Here is a 19,028-nt window from a genome sequence, read left to right on the forward strand (position 1 = left end):
AATCGGGGTAAAGATACGTTTGAGAAAACAAGTGGTTAAAATTAACAACAGAGGAACAACACTGGAAAAAAATCAAAACATAATATGGGGAACAGAAGGACTGAGGTCCCCAGTGTACAAAGGAGGCCACCAGCCCTCCTCACATCAAATTTAAGAACATACAGGGAAAACTGATGGGGCTCTGCACAGCAGGTTAAACATGCAGCCACTTCAAACAGAAATGACCCAGCGTCTCACGTAGGTCTGGGAATGGGCGCCAACGTCCAGTTCTCCAGAGAAAAACACAACAGCATGTGATTTCACAAGCCAAGGCCCCTTGTTTTAGACTTAAATCCAGCTCGGAGTCCCGGGTTTATCTCAGCAGCACTGCCCACTTTAACCCCAGGTCAAGGCCGCAGCCCTCTTCCATGCCCACCCCTCGCCTGGCTCACAGGTATATGCTCCAGTCCCAGCCAGTCCCCAGTCCCCAGAAAACCTCAGCTACGGCTTCACAAGGTTATGATTGTTCCATCTTCCTCCAAGAGTTTTTGATCTGGAGCTCGGGTTTCGAATTCCGTGTTTGTGCCACTTGCTACGGGTGCTAAGCTCACGTCGTGGGAAGGAATAAAACCGTTCTGCCCGGACTCAAAACTGAGTTCTATCTGTGTTAAGGACTCCAGGCTCTCAGCCTCGGGGACAGCCTTGGGAATCTGCTGCGGCACGCCGTTGTCCTCAATGACGATGTCGTCTTCATCGCTGTCTTCGTCCTCTGGCTCGAAGCTTGGTTCCATCTGCTGCGGGTAGCCCACAAGGCTGTTATCGGTGGACTGGCCAGAGCTGCCGGAAGTCCGACTGTTCCTGACAACGTTGTTCCTCTGGTTTGCTGGTCTCACCGTGATGATGAGGTTGCGGCTGTTGGCGATCATCATGTCAGTCACTTGGTCAAGACTCTTCCCTGAGACTTCGATGCCGTTGACCTCTAAGACCTCGTCATTGACAGCCAGCAGTCCTGTGCTTTGAGCCAGACCCCCTGGGACGAGCCTAGAGATGAAGATCCCAGGGACCTTCTCCAGCCCGTGTGGCGTGACCCGGACACTTGAGCCGTCCCGGATGTAGAACCCCAGGGGCTTCTCGGTGCCATATTTGTACAGACGGACCCGACGGTGTGTCTCTGGGAGAATGTCCACGTCTATGATGGAAGACACAGGCCTGAAGTCCTGGGGCATACTGATGACTATGTGTGGCTTTTTTCTGTGGTTGTCAGGACGTAACACATTGGTCAAAACGTTCTTCTTCTTTATCAGCGTGTCGGTACCGAAGGCACTGTAGTCTGCTTCTTCTGTTTAAAAATAAAATAAAATAGTTACAGAGACACTGTAGAAATGATCATTTGCCGCAGTTCAATCTGTACAGGGAGGACAACTCGAATGTACTTGGTACATAAACTAAACATCACATTATTCTAGTGAGGACATCACAGTGCGATGTGCCACACCCCAGAACAGCCACTAGGGGGCCTCTCGATCTCACATCACAAAGTCACCCGAGGTCTAGTTCAGCTTGACACACAGCAGTGACTGTGGCAAACAAAGTTCTGATAGGTCTTACAAAGGTTTTGTTTGTTTGTTTGTTTTTAAGATGGGTCTCACTGTGTCGTCCAGGTGGTCTCAGGCAATCTTCCTGCCTCCGGAAACACAGGCGGAGGCTGCTCTGCCCGGCAGCACATGCATTCTTTACACATCATTTTAAACCAGCTACTTTAAATATGTTTTTCCTTCATTTGTTTAAAAGACTTCCAATTTGCATGCTTATATTCCACTCAAGGACACAAGAGGGATCCTTGATTCCTAAGTAAATCAATTCCAAGCAAAATCCAATAATCAACGCTGGAGAGGCTCTGGGGGAAGAGGAGCCCTCGCACACTGTTGGGGGGGCTATGAACTAGCACAGCCACCATGGGGAGGAGCCCAGAGGCGCCTAGAGACCAGGCCCGGAGCCACCACACGGCTCGGACGCTCCACTCCTCAGTCTTGAACCTGAAGAATTGCAGTCCTCTCACTTCGGGGACACACACGCCCACACTCACAGCAGCACAACTCACAACAGCCCCACCAGGGACAGCCCAGGGTCGTCAGTGGATGAATGGATAAAGAAAATGTGGCACTTACGCCCTGGAGTTAGATTCAGCCACCAAGAAAATGAAATTGTGGCATTTGCAGGAAAATGGATGGAACTTGGGAACATTATGTTAAGCAAAATGACCCAAACTCAGAAGGTCAAGGGTCAGATGCTTTCCCTCCCAGGTGGAAGCTACAGAGGAAAGAGGAGAAGAAAGGTGGCGCAGGGAAGGGCCAGGGGAAGGTGTCTCATGGAAACTGAAGGGAGATCAACAGAGGACAGGGACGAAAGGAAGAGGGGAGGGAACCCGCAGACACGGGGTCACACAGGCCTAATGGACTGTCCTACGTGCGCATGTGTAAACCTGTGACGACAAATCCCACCACGTACAACTACAGTGCACCAATCAGATATGGAAACAAGAACAAATCAAGTGGTTAGAAACAGGGCAGATAGTGTGATTAAACGAAGCTGGCGTGTAGCAAATACTTTGGGATTCTGATCTGCAATTGACTCTCTCCCTTGGTTTTGTATAGGTTTTTTTTTTCTTTTCTTTTGGGGGGGTGGTACCAGGGATTGAACTTGGGGTACCCGCCCACTGAGCCACATCCGCAGCCCTATTTTGTATTTTATGTAGAGACAGGGTCTCACTGAGCACTTAGCACCTCGCTTTTTGCTAAGGCTGGCTTTGAACTTGCACTCCTCCTGCCTCAGCTTCCGCGTGCGGCACCACCTACGGGTTCCTAATCTTTCATTTTCCCAAAGAGGCAGAGGTACAGACAGGAGCGGTGGCACATGCCTATAATCCCAGCAGCTCAGGAGTTCGCAAGTTCAAAGCCAGCCTCAGCAACTTAGCAAGACACTGTTTCAAAATTAAAAAAAAATTTTTAAACGTGGGGGACCGGGGATGAGGCTCAGTGGTTTAGTGCCCTGGGTTCAACTACTGGTATCAAAAGAGAAAAAGAAAAAAAAAATGAGGCCGAGGGTAAGATTTTTAACTTTTCTTCAGTGTGTGAAAGACAAAGTGCGCTGGCACCCGTGTCACAGTGACAGACAAGGAGCCAAGGCTCTGGCAAACCCGAGAGCTTCTGCCCATGGGAGAAGGCACAGCTGCGCCCCAGGCCCGGGCAGGCTTTCTTCAAGCCACAAAGCCTTGTTTCCAGGCAAAATCTCGCCGTTTTAAAACATTAACACCCGAATAAGAAAATACCTGTTTGCACAGAATTACAAATCTGGGGTTTGAGGTTATTCCTAAAGTCATCAATTTGTAATCTCTGACCTAAACTAAGAGAAATTGGGGCCCCTGACCCAGACATTGTTCAACCCTGCCACTGAAGGGAGACGGTCTACAAGCAAAACATCAGAGGGTCAGGAGGGAAAAAAGAAACAAAGTTAACAGCAAGAACAAAAGTTGAAGCCCTATCTTCAAACTAACGGGATCGAGGAGAATGGCGTGGTGCAGCGTGTGGTGCACTCGGAGGCTATGGCGGGAGGATCCCAAGTTCAACTCACGGAGACCCTGCCTCATAACCAGAAATAAAATAAAATAAAATAAAAAAGGGACGTGGCTCAGGAATAAAGCACCCTGGGTTCAATCCCCAGTACGGCAGGGGAGGAAGGCAGAAGGTTCCCTGATCCCCAGAAAGAACTAGTCTGAAATTCTGGTCTCCAGGAAGCAACAGGCACTGCCTTCATCACCCAGTGTCCTGCTCTGTTCCCATTCTCACCCTCAGCGGTGACCATCACCTTCATCAAATAAACTACATAGAAAGAACTGAACCAGTGGGCCAGCACGCCCAGTCCACAGCATGGTCACGGCCTGCATCAGGGCACAGGGACACTTGTGTTCTTTTGTGATGCCACATGAACTCTTCCAAACCTACTTTGAGGTGAATGTGTAAGACTACGGCCCCCACTTGTGGCACCCCCGCACCGGGACTCTCTTGGTTTCTAAGGTATTTACACTGTGTTCTTACAGAAACCGAAAGTTACTTACAATTTGGTGTTGGAAACAAATCCGCTGATACATGAGGCTTGCTTCTCTGCAAATTTTGGCTAAGACTATTAACATTATCTTCTACTGAGTGTGTTTTCTCAAACATACACACACACACACTCTTTAAATTTTAAAACAACCAATAATGAAAGCCTACACAACATTTATAAGGGAAATTCCAGAGTACAAACTGAGAACAAAGCCAAGTTGCCCACAAACCCGCTCATGGGAAACCTGACCAAAAACCCTCCAAATCTGCATAATTTGGCATCACATCCAGACTCCATTTGAATGCTCTCTGCTAAATTCTCAAAAGCAATATGCTCCAGCACAAAGGCACCTTTGTTCTCCCATCTAGCTAATCAGTTTCCAGCCACTGGGAAAGAAATATTTTGGCAGAAAGCCAGGGTGCAGGGTGTTAGTGTAAAGTGTAAAGGTGAATGTCCACCAGGAACCCAGCGACTTTCTATAAGTGTGCACATGGGAGCACTCAACTCGGGGCGAGGTCGGAGTCTGTGCACCTGACGCACAGCGAGCCTCCACTGTATACAGCCAGATCCCACCATAGGCAGGACGCAGGCCCACGGAGCAGAGCTACCAGCCAGCGTCACCGAGCCAGCAATCCCAGCCACCTACAAGGAACCAGGACTCACCTGGAAGGCCTGAGCAGTCAGTGGACGTGGCCACACTCACCAGGCCAGTCCCCGAGCCTGACCTACAGGGGAGAACGACAGGGCCTCCCTCAGCTCTTACTCCTTCGCATGGTTCTGCAAAGCCTGGTCACCTGAGCCAGAGGAAGTAAGGGCCACTATGAGCAGCAGGCGTAGAAACAAGAAATAAACTCTTGTCGTGAACAAAAACCAAATCTGAAAACAAGAAACAGCTCTGCATGAACCCCACTGCCCCACAGGGTCAGACCAGCCAGCCACTCAGTGATGCGCAGCGAGGGGTCAAGAAAGCCAAGAGGTGCCCACTGGAAATTCAGAGGGAGACAGGAAATAAAATCACTGTTTAAAACGTTCTCACCCAGGGGTCTGACAGTCGTTCCCATCAAGGGTCAGAGAGACCTATCTTAGGTACCGTGGTCCCTTGCAAAAGTAGCCACAGGCAGGACACAGAAGGAGCAGGGAAACTTATTCACAGAACACAGCCGCAGTCCTCAGTTTACAATTGCTCTAAGGCAAATGGTAAATAAATACATCTGGCAACCTTGAAAGACTGAACAACACTTCAAGCAACATTCAAAATTCACAGATCCCTCCATTTCCCAGTCCAGAAAATATTCAGCAAACACCTACATGCCAGGCATCGTGCTCTGTGGGGCAGATTCAGGGAACAAAGCAGACATGGCACCTGTTTTCAGAGTGCTTACTGTGTAAAACTGGAAAGGATGGTGACTAACAGATGTCAAATAACTACAGCATCACAAAGGCGCAGCTAGGCACGTACGCGTCATCCCGACCCTCAGGAGGTTCTAGGCAGCCTCGCCAACCTCGTGAGACCTGTCTCAAAATTTATTTTTTAAAAAAGTGGGGCTGGGGAGGGCTGGGGATATGGCTCAGCAACAGTGTGCTTGGGTTCAATTCCCAGAACCTCTCTCCACACACACACACACACAGGTGCTGAGGGCAGGGGCCTGGCTTGGTGCTAAGAAGATATTTCTTCAGGAAATCGAGGTTTCTGCTGAGACTAGAAAAGCACCCAGGAGCTAATCAGGGAGAAGGAAAGAACATTCCGGGCACAGGATGCAGCAGAAGAGCCAGGGCAGGCAGGTGAAGGGCAGTCTAGGTAGGGGAGGGGGAGAGTGAGGAGTCCAGACCCCACCCCAGGGGGCTGGGGCAGCCACAGGCAGGGCCTCAGCAAAGTGTTGACCTTTGTGGACTTTGCCTCAGGCCAAGGGAGGAAGCCGAGGATTTCAAGGGGAGTGAGGGTAATCTCATCTGGTCTGTCCACAAACTCCCTGTGGCTTCAAGCTGGAAGTGACTAGAGGGAGGACAGGAGGGTACACAGTGAGTCAGGACGGCACCGAGCTGCAGCAGAAGTGGTGAGGACAGGAACAAAACTCAGGCATAATCAGAGCACAGTTTTAACAGTCACAGTGACTGAGTGGAAAACAGGTATGTGCTCAAGGTGACACCCAGGTTTCTGTCATGAGGAACTGGTGTCACATGCTCAGATGTGACTCTACAATCTCTTCGCTTCTGGGGTCATACCTTTTGTTAAACCATATTTTGTAATTCACTATTAAAATGTATAGTCCTAGTTAGGGATGGTGGCAAGTATCTGTGATCTCAGCCCCTCAGGAGGCTGAGGCAGGAGGATCCCAAGTTCAAGGCCAGCCTGGGCAACTTAGGGAGACCCTGTTTTAAAAAAAAAAAAAAAGTTGGGGATATAGCTCAGTAAGCCCCTGGGTTCGATTTCCAGTTCCATAAAATAAATAAATAATATTTATATCCCTTGGATTGTTTTAAAATTAAACCCTGATCCATTAAAAAGCAACCATAAAATACATCTACAAAAGAATGTCCGGTGCAAGGTCAAGGGCTCAGATGATGTCATGGCCTAGACCTAGATACAGGTGTTCAGGCCACAAAGGGCACATCCTTGTGAGGACAGGTCCTAGGTGGGACCGAGTACAAAGCAAGGCTCTGCTGGCATTTCTAACAAACTCCTGAACAATCCACAATGTGAGCACTCTTGTTGGATATGTAAAAACAGACAGTGATGCTGCAAAAAGTCTGGGTGCAGACGTTCTGGCTAGATGAGGCAGGGCTGGGGGTGCTCTGACCCGTTACTGAGTCCCAGACTTGGCTGATCACAACTGGGAAGCTTTGAAAAAACCCATTTTCCTGGCTGTATCCCAACCTACAGAAATGACCTGGGTTTTGTCTTAAAAAAAAAAAAGGGTATTTTTAAAAGAATATTTTCCTAAAACTATTCAGTGCATAGTTGTAGCATAAAAAATGAGAGAGAAAACTATTTTGTACCTTCTCTTCTCCCAAATACATCAGGATGAACTCTAATGCTCCAACAGGGGCGCTTGTAGAAAGTTGAGAATCTTCTTTGTGAAAATAACTTTTAAGATATGTTTTTTGTTTTATTTTTGTTTCTGTGATAACAGCCCACGAAATAGAGTGTTTTTTCTTTAAATAAATTGTTATAAAACATAAAACTTCAAGATATGCAACAATGCTATCTTGGATTGGGTCTATAAAGTAGTTTACACATTCAATTACTAGCTTTCACTTCAAAGACACATTTTTAGTAGAGTATCAAATTTCAAAAGATGACGTGGTTTCAAAATCTAAATGGTTTTGGAATTTCTTTTTTTTTAAAAAATCACATTTTGGCTGGGGATATAGCTCAGTTGGTAGAGTGCCTGCCTCACATATACAAGGCCCTGGGTTCAATCCCCAGCAACACACACACACACACACACACACACACACACAAAATGATCATTTTAAAAAACCTCCCTAAGTACAACTGCTGCCCAATTGATCCTTAATTGGAATATCAACAGCTAAGGAAACAGAATGTGCTGTAATTAAGCAGTCAAATGTAACTGTACTTAATGTCACCTTTTCTATTAGTTTCCTGAATTCACTGTTCATTAAGGTTTTCATAAAATCAGCCTTCTACTTAACCATCTGTTCGGCTTTGTTTAAAAGAAAAAAGCACGGACATGAATCACACTGCACAGTGTAAGTCTGTCACCAATTCAGATGCCGGGACGTGGCGGTAAACAAGACAGAAAACACAAGCTAGCACGCTCAAAGACGCGCTTCAGGTCTTCACAGGGAAACCCGGAGAGGTAGGAGGGTGGTCAGAAGAGACCCCCACAAAGCTGGCTGAGCTCAGCAGGGCAGCCAGGCAGGAGCAAGCCCAGCACAGGGCCAGCAACTGAACCAGGGAGGGACAGAAGGCAGGTAGCCTGGGCTGAGCCCAGGCACTTAGCCACTAAGCCACATCCCCAGCCCCTTTTATTTTTTGCTTTGAGACAGGGTCTTGCTAAGTTGCTGCTGCGGCTGGCATGGAACTTACAATCTTCTTGCCTCAGTCTCCCAAGTTGCTGGGATCACAGGCATGTGCCAACACACCTGGCTGCCATCAAGGAGTTTTTAAACAGGAATGAATGAACCAACCTACTTTCATTTTTTGCTGAAGTCATATTTGCATTACATTTACATTTAAAATTTTTTAGTACTGGGGATTGAAACTAGGGTGCTTTACCACTGAGCTACATCCTCAGATCCCCCTAACTAGCTTTGTTTTTCTTTCAATTTTTATTTTAGTTCAGGGCCTCACTAAGCTGCTGAGGCAGGCCTCATACCTGCGATCCTCCTGTGTCAGCCTCCCGAGTCACCATATTTATTTTCTCAAAACTAAAAATCTCGCCACTGGGGATGTGGCTCAAGCGGTAACGCGCTCACCTGGCATGTGCGGGGCACTGGGTTCGATCCTCAGCACCACATAAAAATAAAATAAAGATGTTGTGTCCACTGAAAACTAGAAAACAAATAAGCACTATCCTAGCATATGCAGGGGCCTAGGTTCCATCTGGAGTACCACAAAACCCTTCCTCCTGAACAGACTGCCTGTTTCCTCTTCCCCCACTCTTCTGCAGTACAGGGACAGAACCCAAGGGTGCTCTACCACTAAGCTACATCCCCACCCTTTTCATTTTTTATTTTGGGTCAGGGTCTTGTTAAGTAACCCAGGTTGGCCTGGAACTTGTGACCCCCCGCCTCAGGCTCCAGAGTTGCTGAGATTGGTGTGCACCGCCACACCTGGCCCGGACGGCTCATCTCTCTCTAAACCAAGCTCTAGGAGACCGCCTACCTTTACCACACAGAAACACTTGCTCACATATAAACATGCTTCTAAACTAGGATGGCTACAACAAAAACAGAAACATTCTTAGGTCTCCACAGAGATCATTCCAAGGGGCTGGCGTTGTGGCTCAGTGGTAGAGCACTCGTCTGGTATGTATGAGGCACTGGGTTCAATCCTCAGCACCACAAAAAGAAAAAAAAGAAAGAAAAGAAAAAAAAAAAAAAGATCACACCAAGCAGTAAGTAAAAATTTTAAAAGGAAATAGCAGAAGATAACTTTTTATTTTTTTGGTACCGGGAATTTGAACTCAGGGGCACTTTACCACTGAGCCACATCCCCAGCCCTTTCTTATATTTTACTTAGAGACAGGGCCCTCACTGAGTTGCTTAGGGCCTTGCTAAGTTGCTGAGGCTGGCTTTGAACTCATGATCCTCCTATCTCAACCTCCAGAGCCACTGGGATTAGAGGCCACCACACCTGGCATGATAACTTTAAAAGACGATAGGACTCCATGGGCCTGAAGTGTTAACCTTCTAGGAGTAAAACCTGTGACGTGTTCAAAACCTGACTCTGACAATCTTTCACTAACAAAGGGGATGATCCAGCAAAATTTTGTCTGATAGTTGTAGTTTAAAAAATCATTCTACATTTGAATAAGCAGCAACTAAATTTTTAATAAAAATTTTAACTGCTAATAAGAGAAGATCATTATTCAATGATGACCCAAGTTAATTTGCCTAAGATGACCAGTTCCCTTCAACTGCTTTGTCCTCCAGCATCCTGGTCTCGCCTTCCAGGGTTCTAGCCTGGTCTTCACTGCACAGGCCCGCCACCTACTCCCCCACTCTCACCTGCCCCGTGTCCACGACCTTCAAGTCCAGCAGGCTCCAGATCCTCATCCTGGCCCCAGGCTTCTGGACGGCATGTTCGACCCATCAGCCTGATAAATTATTTGTCCTAGGACCAAATTTTCTTTCCTAAATCAATCTCTCCTTCACCCTCCGCTGCTTTTCGACTCGGCCCCAGCAGCCAGACGCAGCCTTCTCTGCGCCAGCCGGTGTGACGCCCTGACTCAGCCGCTTCGTGGTGCATCTTTGTCCAGGGCTTTCCGCGCCTCTCCCCATCCTGGGCAGCTTCTCGGTGGGTCTGCTGTCTAACACCTGCTCCTGGCTCTCTGTCCCAAGGCTACTACCCTCCTGGCCTATCCTGAGCAGCCAGAACCATCTTCCTGAGGCCAGGCCCTGGCCACACCACACCCCACCTGAACAGCTCTGACATTTGCCTCAGGAGATTCTGAAAGATTCTGTCAGTAAGTCAAGTGACAGGGACAGAAGTTACCCTTGGAAGTTTATTTGTTGATGGATTTTAGTTTCTCCAAAGCCAGAAAAGCAAAGATACACTATCAGTAGGATCTGTGTGGAGTGGTCCAAATAAACAAAGCTTTACCCTCAGGGTGATCACCACCCTTTTCTCAAACCACTTTCTGGGTTGGTCTACCAAACTTTATGTTCTAAAGGCTCGATTATCCCAACACTGGGCTCCACGCTCTCATGTTGGCTTCTTAAAAAACTTCAAACTTCTTGCTAAACAGAAATGGCACACACCATAATGCCTACCCTGCCCACTTTGTGTGCAAACACACACTCACACACACGTAGGAGGCTATAAAGTTTGAAAAATTTTGGGACTCCAAAAACATTTGAAAATGCCTGCCACACAGTCACAGCAAATGTTCTTTTACGAGACTGCGCTTACACATCTCCGAATCCATGACTTGCTACCTCATTTTCCAGACAATTAACTAGTTTTATACTATTTCTGTGACAAGCACCCTAAAAAGGATAAGAAAGAAGACATTTCCTGGGTGCCTACTGTAAGCCAGGGCGCTGCTCTGAACTGAGTAATCTGCAGTCACCCACAAGATAGATTCAGTCGACTATGAGGGCCCAAGCCTGCAATCCCAGCCACTTGGGGGCCAAGGCAGGAAGACCACAGCATGAGGCCAACCTGGGCAAGACCCTTCGCAACACAGAGACCTCAGGATGGAGCGCCTTGGGCTCGCGCCCAGCAGCCCACACAATTACCTCCACCGTGGAACGACACGGAGAGCTGGATGACCAAGTGGGTGACAGAGCACTTACAGTGGGTCACCACCCAACTGCCAAGCTCTCATCACCGTCTTTCCACACGGACAGCAATCCTGTCAAGAAGCTGAGATGGGGCTGGGCTGGGGCTCAGCGTAGAGCGCTCGCCTAGCAAGTGCAAGGCCCTGGGTTCGACCCTCAGCACCACATAAAAATAAGTAAATAAAATAAAGGTATTGTGTCCAACTAGAACTAAAAAATAAATATTTCAAAAAAAAGGTGAAGATTTCATAAATTTCTAATTTCTATTTTTAAAAAAGCCTAAGAAGTTAAAATAAAAACAATTAAAAACAAATTCTCTAAAGTACACTCAAGGTCTAAGTGTAACAATACTAATTAAACCAACAATCTCACACGTTCCGACCTACTTGTCCATTAACATGGTAAAGAGATTCACACAGCCGCCATGGTGGTGAGCACAAGCCCATATCCGCGACTTAGCGAGACCCTGTCTCTAGATAAAATATTAAAAGAGGGTCGGGGATGTGGCAGTTAAGCGCCCCCAGGTTCAATGCCTGGTACCAAAAAAAAAAAAAGGATTTACATAGAATCTTTATTCACTAAGTTTGTAGTAAGTCTGTGTATCCAATCAAATGGGGAAATACACTACTTCTATTTCTAAGAATTTTTCTAAACAACGATACTTACCTTTCTTTTGTATGAAGATCCTAAGCAGCGGGTTGGCTGTGGACACGGCCTTGTGATAGTTGTCGTCGTTATTGATGGGCAGTAAGTCCCCATGGATGTCGGCGTAGCCCACCAGCACGTCCACATTGGGTATCTTATGAACATGCTGCAGGAGGCCATAAAACTCCTCGAATTTTCCAGGTTTTGATCTTTCCAGTGAAAACCGACGAAACTCAGCTCCAAACTACAAACACAACATAGTGATTTTAGGAAAAAAAAAAAAGTAACAAGGGACCCAGTTTGAAAACACACAGCACTGAAGCACACAAGCACAGTAGTGTTCCCCTTAATAAAGAAAATGGTCCCTCGTCAGCAGCCTCATTATCAGATTCCAAAGGCAGAAGAATGGCATAAGACTATGCCCCACTGCTGGTCTCTGAAGGGCACTCTCAGAGACGCAGGCCTCACCCTCTCCACGGTGCCCAGGCCTCCCTGGGCACTGCTCTGCAGTGGCTCAGCCCAGAGCCTGCCTGGAGTCCAGACCCACAGCAGTGCTCTCCTCACTCTGCCAGGCCACGGAGGACGGAGACATGCTCAGCCTTTATTCCGACCACTAGTAGAAAGCATCTGAGTTTCTTTTCCCGTAAAAGGAACTACCATCTCATGGGATGTAGCAAGAATCAATAGCAAAATATATAAAAAGGACTTTGAGCTTTTTGACAGGAAGGTCTGATGCAAGTGGGGGCACCACGTGAGGAACAGGCAGGCCGCGGCCGTGCTCCGCGCTGGTGTGCCTGCCCAGCTGGTGTGCCTGCCCAGCGAGGCCCCGGCTGGAGCCCAGAACTGCCCCAAGTAAAAAGTACAGAGATAAGAACCTTCCCTGTGTTAAGGTAGAAACAGGCTTTATTAATACATCAAATGCACACCCTACCACTGGCCAAGTAGTGCAAGAAGTGTTTACGTGCTTAGCAGGTGCTGGACCCCGGGGACTGCAAGGCTTGGGCCTGCTTCAGAAGCTCCCTAATTAGTGGGCAAAGGGGATAATTACTGCAGGGAGGCACTGAGGGATCACAGATAAGAAGGAAGACACCTCCATCAGTGTCTCCCCTCATCTTCCTGTTGTCAATTTCAAGTCTGCCTCCCGACACCTCTGCCCTCCCAAGGCCAATTCACTGCAGTGTTCTCAGTCAAGACTGAGGACTGGCTTCACCCAGTCCACCAACGGAACCTGGAACTTAATGTGGGATCCGCAGGGCATTTCTTCATGTAGGAAAGGTTCATCAGCCTTCCTTGAAGAGTGTCCCAGGCACTAAAGCTTGGGAAATGCTACCTAACTTGAATCACCCTCTTACAGACATAATAAGGGCTCAGTTAAGTGGCTAGGGGTAGGGTTCAGCGGAGCACCTGCCTAGCATTTCCGAGGCTCTGGGGTCCATGCCCAGCACCTCGCCCAAAAAACACAAACAAAAACCTCAGTAAGTCCCAAGTAGAGGTTTTAGCTGCAGGTAGAGCTCAGTGGTAGAGCACGTGCTTTTTAAACCCATGTTTGCCAACCAGTCTTTCAACCACCCATTATTACCAGGAAATACTGATATACCACTGGGACACCCACAAGCACCACACAGAGAAAGTCCCCATCGTGACATTGTGAACAGTTTACAAATATGTCAGTTCATTTCCCAAAAGGCCCCAAAGCTACCTGGACCCATTGTTTTTGCTCTATCTAAAATGTCCGTCTGTTTTGCTTACAGCCATACCACTCACTGGTTTTAAACTAAATTAAAATAAAAACTTACTACCTCTTACCTCTAATAATTAAAATAGTTTCCAAAATACATTCCTGGAACATAAACACTAACATTTGTCAAGAAAATAAGGTGACTCACACCTAAAGCTTTCAGAAAGCTCAGTCACACCTTCACATTTCAAGGTAAATAAAGTGAGGGAACACCCTTCCTATCAGTTAGTCTTCTGATGTTATCAATCCATGGTTTCTCCTCCATTTTCTAGATTCTGGTATCACAGTAGAGTCTAGTGCTTTCTGACTCATCCGCAGGCTGGCAGGCTGGCCCCTTGGCTGATGCGTGAATGGGAGTAACACCTAATACTTTAACACTTTAGTGCTTCTTGCCTTTGCAAAAGTTTTTCGATGAAATTCTTTGGTCAACATTTTTTTCTCTAGGTTAACTACTATGACAAGGACAATGTAAAACTGTATGGCTTCACAGTAGATGTGTCCTTTTACAAATGCTGGCAGAAAAGGGAAAAAAAGAAATGGATGTGTCTCTTGCCACAAAACAAGAGGATTGAGAGAACTTTTTACTACATGAGAAAAAACAATACTATAGAAATAAATCTGCTGGTACATTCTAGAAATGCAAACCTAATGAATAATAAACCATGGATAATAATTAGGAAATGTTATGGCACAGAGACTCTTCTGGAGGCACTGAGGATCAAAGCCAGGGTCTTAAGCATGTTAAGTGAATACTCTACCACTTACCTATATCCCCAGCCCTGCTCCAAGGTTATTAAAGGACATCAATATGATTATTTAGAACTTTCCCCAACTCTACAGGAACAATTAGGAAGATAAATCACTTACTAAAGAGGTCACATGGTAGCGTGTATCACAAATTTAACTGGAAGTATATTTACATTATCCATTACTTTCATTATCTGTACTTTTTCTTAACCTGAGCAAAAGATAACAAAAACAAAAACCTCAGTTGACACTATTGTTTTCTATGCAAAAGAAAAATAGGTCTTAAAATGGGGATCTGCATTTTACCTAGTTTACCTACAACCTTGTCAAGATCAGTTTTGTAAAAAGCTGTGGTATCACTAAAGTAGCATAAGAGAGTGGGCTGGGGTTGTCATCTAGCTCAGTGGCAGAGAGAGCATTTGCCTAGCATGCATGAGGCCCAGGGTTCCATCCTTAACACTGAAAAAAAAGGGAAATCTTCTCAAATATTTTTTAAATGGTGAAGTTGACAAATGTTTCCTCCAATCCATTAAAAATACAATAAATACATTTAAGCCAGGCGCAGTGGCATGCCTGTAATCCCAGCAACTTGGAAGCCTGAGGCAGGAGGAACCCAAGTTCCAGGCCAGCCTCAGAAACTTAGCAAGGCCCTCAGCAACTTGGAGACTCTGTCTCTAATAGAAAAAAGGCTGGGGACACATTATTACCCTGTATACATATGTAATTACACAGGAGTTGGGACTCTGCACCATGTTCAGCCAGAGGAAGGAGTTGTACTCCATTTGTGAACAATGTGTCAAAAGTGCATTCTACTGTCATGTGTAACTAATTAGAACAAATTTTTAAAAAATAAATAAAAAGGGCTGGGGATATGGCTCAGTGGTAGAGTGCCCTGGGTTCAATTTTCAGTTATACCCCCCATACACACAATTTAAAACATAAGGTATATTTAGAAATAACACACACACACACACACACACACACACACACACAAAAGGTATCAGTCTCTCTAGTGTGTCTATTTATCAACAGCCAGAACAATGGGGCCACATTTCATTCAGTGAATGTTTTCAGGTTGCTTTGTTTCTATTTGAGCTGTGGAGTCCGACACAATGGCCCAGGCCTGTAATCCCATCTATTCCGGAGGCTGAAGCAGGAGGATCACAAGTCGGGGGCCAGTGACTGCAACTTAGAGACACCCTATCTCAAAATAAAAAATAAAAAGGGGTGGGGTTGTAGTTCAGTAGTAAAGTGCCCTAGATTTGATCTCCAGTACAAAAGAAAAAAAAAATTTTTTTTAAAGATATGGTTCACTAGAAGTGCAGTATGGCAGGTCAAATTCATACCATGCAGTTTAGACTAAGTGTAGGAAAGTTCCACAAACCAACCAACAGAAGACAAAGGCAAAGTGCCTGAAGCTCCAGTCTCCTGGTGCTCAAGGCTTCCTACTACTAGAGATGATTTCCTGTTTGACTGTATTATCAGTACACCTAGAATCCTTACTCATTCTTTCCTATGATAAAAATTTAAGGACTTTCTACCAAGATTAGGACCATAAACTGCCTTTCAGGATTATGCAATCTCACAAGTGTTTTTCTCTCCTTCCCTCAACTCTCACAAACCCAAACTAGATTTATAACAGAAATGCCTCAAGAAGATTCAACCGCTGGGCAAGGAATCAAGACCGACTGCAAGACAGTGCTGGAGGTCAAGGTTTATATATTAAGTCACCTTAACCTTTTGTTCAAGCTATGCTGTGTCCCAAGGAGAACAGTGACAAGAGCATATTCTTTATTTAAACTTCTATTTCTCAAACTAGAGCCTGATAGACATGTTCTTAAATCACAAATAACATTCAGAAACAAATGTAGATTTTCTTGATGTGATTCGGAGTTATAGAAACTTATAGAACTTTGTTTATCAAACCTAGACAATGACACCACTCCACCCACAGGAGCCTGGATGCTCTCCTTACCCCAATCACTCCTGGAGAGGGGCACATGGCACACACCTGTAACCTTGGCTACTCAGGGAAGTTGAAGCAGAAGGACCACAACAAATTCCAGGCCAGCAAGACCCCTCTCAAAATAAAAAACAAAAAGGGATGGGGTAAAGCAACCCTGGGTTCAATCCCCAGTACCATAAAATAAACAGATGAGTGAATACACACACTCTGGATTCTGCACTCTCCCTGGTGCCCTTACCATCAGTGACACTTCCTTATTTTTGTATTTGATATGATTCTACATCTCCTCTTTACGTGGTCTGTGCTTCTCGACTTTTTTTCCAGTACCAAAGATTGAACCCAGTGGGTTCTCCACCACTGCACTACATCCCCAGCCTTTTTATTTTGAGATAGGGTCTCACTAAATGGCTGAGGCTGGGCTCCAACTCCCTAGTTGCTGGAATTACAGGCATGTGCCACCAGGCCAGCTCCCAATTCTATCTTACATATTCAAGATCCAGCCAGAGTCCTCTGACTTTTGTTCAATAGCAGAGCCTGGGCTAGTCAAAACTTTTCTGATCCCATCTTCTCAACTCGTACTTCTCTGGGAACAGACTACATGATCTAGGCTTCTTTTGGCTCTTCAACTCATGAAAAGCTTGCTGAAAAAGTACAGTGTCTGCTGATCACCTTCAAATTCCAGCTGAAAACCTCCATCGGAAAGCATTCCCTAACTAATCCCCATGGACTACTCTGCTCACCGAGCCTTGAGATTTAGGAATTCGGTGGATACCAAAGTAATTATCAGCAGATTGGCATACCGGTGGTCAAGGGTGAAAGCACTTAATGTGAAAAGGTAGCAAGGTGGAATGAAAAGAGCAGCGACCAACTGCGCAGAGTGCCACTCCACGGTAAGGTGATAGTGCTAATTTCACAGATTAAATGCATACCAATGTGAGAACTAGAAAAAGCCACAGGAGGAAGCAAATCTAACTTTAAGAGGGTTGTTTAGTTCACCGGGATCCCCTTTCATTACTCGATGCACCCCAGAGCCACGGAAAGGGGGACATTATGTGACAATTTGGTTTCCCAAAAGCCTTGTACCCGTGCCCACAGGTAGGATTCCCCCAAACCTTTTGCTGCACCTTGCATTCAAACGCTCCCCATGCTCGGGTACACCCTCACCCCCACCCTGAAAACGAGAACCAGGCTCAGGGAAGAGATGAGGCGCCCGCCGGGGTCGGGAGCGGCCACGGCGTCCCCAGCCCCCGGCTCCCACTGCCGCGGTGCAGAGGTCCCGATTCGGCGGCTCAGCCCCCGGCCCCGCAGCCCCGCAGGCCACCGGCCCCGCCGCAGCCCCGCCGCCCCCCGCCCGCCGGCCCGGCCCCGCGCACCTTGCTCTTCACCTCCATGGTGCCCAGGCAGCCGCTGCCCGCCCCGTGCCGGTGGCCGCGGTTCATGCTGAGGCGCGGCCCGCGGCGGCCTCCTCGGGCCGGCCGCCACTCAGGAGCGCGGGCAGCGAGTGCGCGGCCGGCGGGCTCGGAGCGCGGCTGCGGCGCGGCGCCGGGTCACAGGCACCTGCAGAGGGGGCGGCCGCGCCTGGGGCGGGCCGCGCTCAGCTCAGCTCGGCGAGCTGCTCACTCGGCGGGACCGAGGGTCGGACTGGCGACGCGGCGGGCGGGGACGCGGCTCCCTCCCTCCGTGCCTCGGGGGCGGCGGCAGCCGCGGCGGAGGAGGAGAGGGCGGAGCAGAGGCCAGTGGCTCTGCAGCCTCGCTCTGAGTCTTCTCCTCGGCGCGCCCGCGCGCGCGAACCCGAGCAGGCCAGAGCCGCGGGGCGTGCGCGCGCTCACCTGCCGCCTCCGAGCAGCCTCGGCCGCTCGCGCTCCGCCCACACCCAATAGGAAGCGCGCACCTGCGCTCGCAGCGCCAACCAATCGATACCCGGCTCGCCCGGCGCATGGGCGGACCGCCTTCTCCAAATCCCCGCCCACAGCCACGCAATTGGTCCCGCGCTGCAAGGGAGGGGCGGGATCACCTGAAGCCGTGGGCCTACTCTTAAGGACCCAGCAAGAGATCTGGAAGGCGCATGCGCGGACCCTGGAGTTTCCGCCCCGGGAAGGCAGTGCAGGGAGACCGGCCGGAAGCGCGAGCGCACCTGGTGGAGAATCTAGAGATGTGAACTTATTGCGCACGCGCGGACGCGCGCCTGGTTGCCCAGCTGGAGCTCGCGTTGCTGGGCGCGCGCCAGTCAGACGCTTTTACTTGTGGTTGGAGCGCGCGTCCGTGTCAGTCGCCGTGGCACGATGGGGCTGTTAGGATTCCCCGTCCCCTCCTCCTCGTCCATTCGGGATGCCCCTCGGCCACCCTCTGGTGTCGGCTGCAACTCTTGGTTGCAACACTCAAGTTTCCCCGCGTGTGCAGCATTGCTGGGGAGAACCTCGGTCCCGGCCTGCGGTGGTCGGGAGCCGCTCCGCACCTCCCTGCCCTGCAGCAGGGCCCGGGCGCCGGGTGCGCGCCGTGAAAGGAGGAACGCGGCCGAGGCCGGACGGCTCCGCGCAGGTCCCGGCTGCCCGAGCGGTGTGCCGCGGCCTCTCGGGGCTTGCTTTTTATTTTGAACCTCCAGCCCTTCTTGGCTGCTGTTTCCACAGCGCCAGCTTCAGGATTGTGTTCAGTTCCCTTAGTGACCGAGCCGTGTCCCCGGGTAACCGAAGGCCCTAGGCGCTCTAACGCCCCGGGCTGGGGCTCTCGCACCACCGTTCTCTCCGCCCTGGGGAGGCGAGATGGCAGATTATGGCTGCAGGGGACGCAGCAGCCCCCACCCCCTGAAGGCTCAAAGCCTTTGGAACCGGGAGCCAGGACAGGGCTGCGCTGGTGGCAAGCTGGGGTTTCCAAGGAGGG

The 19,028-nt window shown here is 48.5% G+C and overlaps 1 protein-coding gene across 1 annotated transcript; it reads right to left on the minus strand.

Annotated features, from left to right (window-relative positions):
* Window positions 1-468: 468 nt before the first annotated feature.
* Pard6b (par-6 family cell polarity regulator beta) lies at window positions 469-17,542 on the minus strand. The gene is made up of 3 exons (XM_076849181.2): window positions 17,525-17,542; window positions 11,722-11,944; window positions 469-1,318 (listed from the first exon to the last, which is right to left on the minus strand). Exons 1-3 carry the CDS (start codon window positions 17,540-17,542, stop codon window positions 489-491), a joined length of 1,071 nt encoding a protein of 356 aa, XP_076705296.1. The 3' UTR covers window positions 469-488.
* Between the last annotated feature and the right edge of the window lie 1,486 nt (window positions 17,543-19,028).

This window comes from Callospermophilus lateralis, chromosome 3, assembly GCF_048772815.1.
Source record: "Callospermophilus lateralis isolate mCalLat2 chromosome 3, mCalLat2.hap1, whole genome shotgun sequence".
NCBI classification, from domain to species: domain Eukaryota; kingdom Metazoa; phylum Chordata; class Mammalia; order Rodentia; family Sciuridae; genus Callospermophilus; species Callospermophilus lateralis.

Excerpts from the sequence above, each read along its gene's own strand:
- Pard6b (XM_076849181.2), bottom strand. Across the intron at positions 1,319-11,721 it reads GATCTTCATACAAAAGAAAG|AAGAAGCAGACTACAGTGCC; the intron begins GTAAGTATCGTT and ends ATTTTTAAACAG.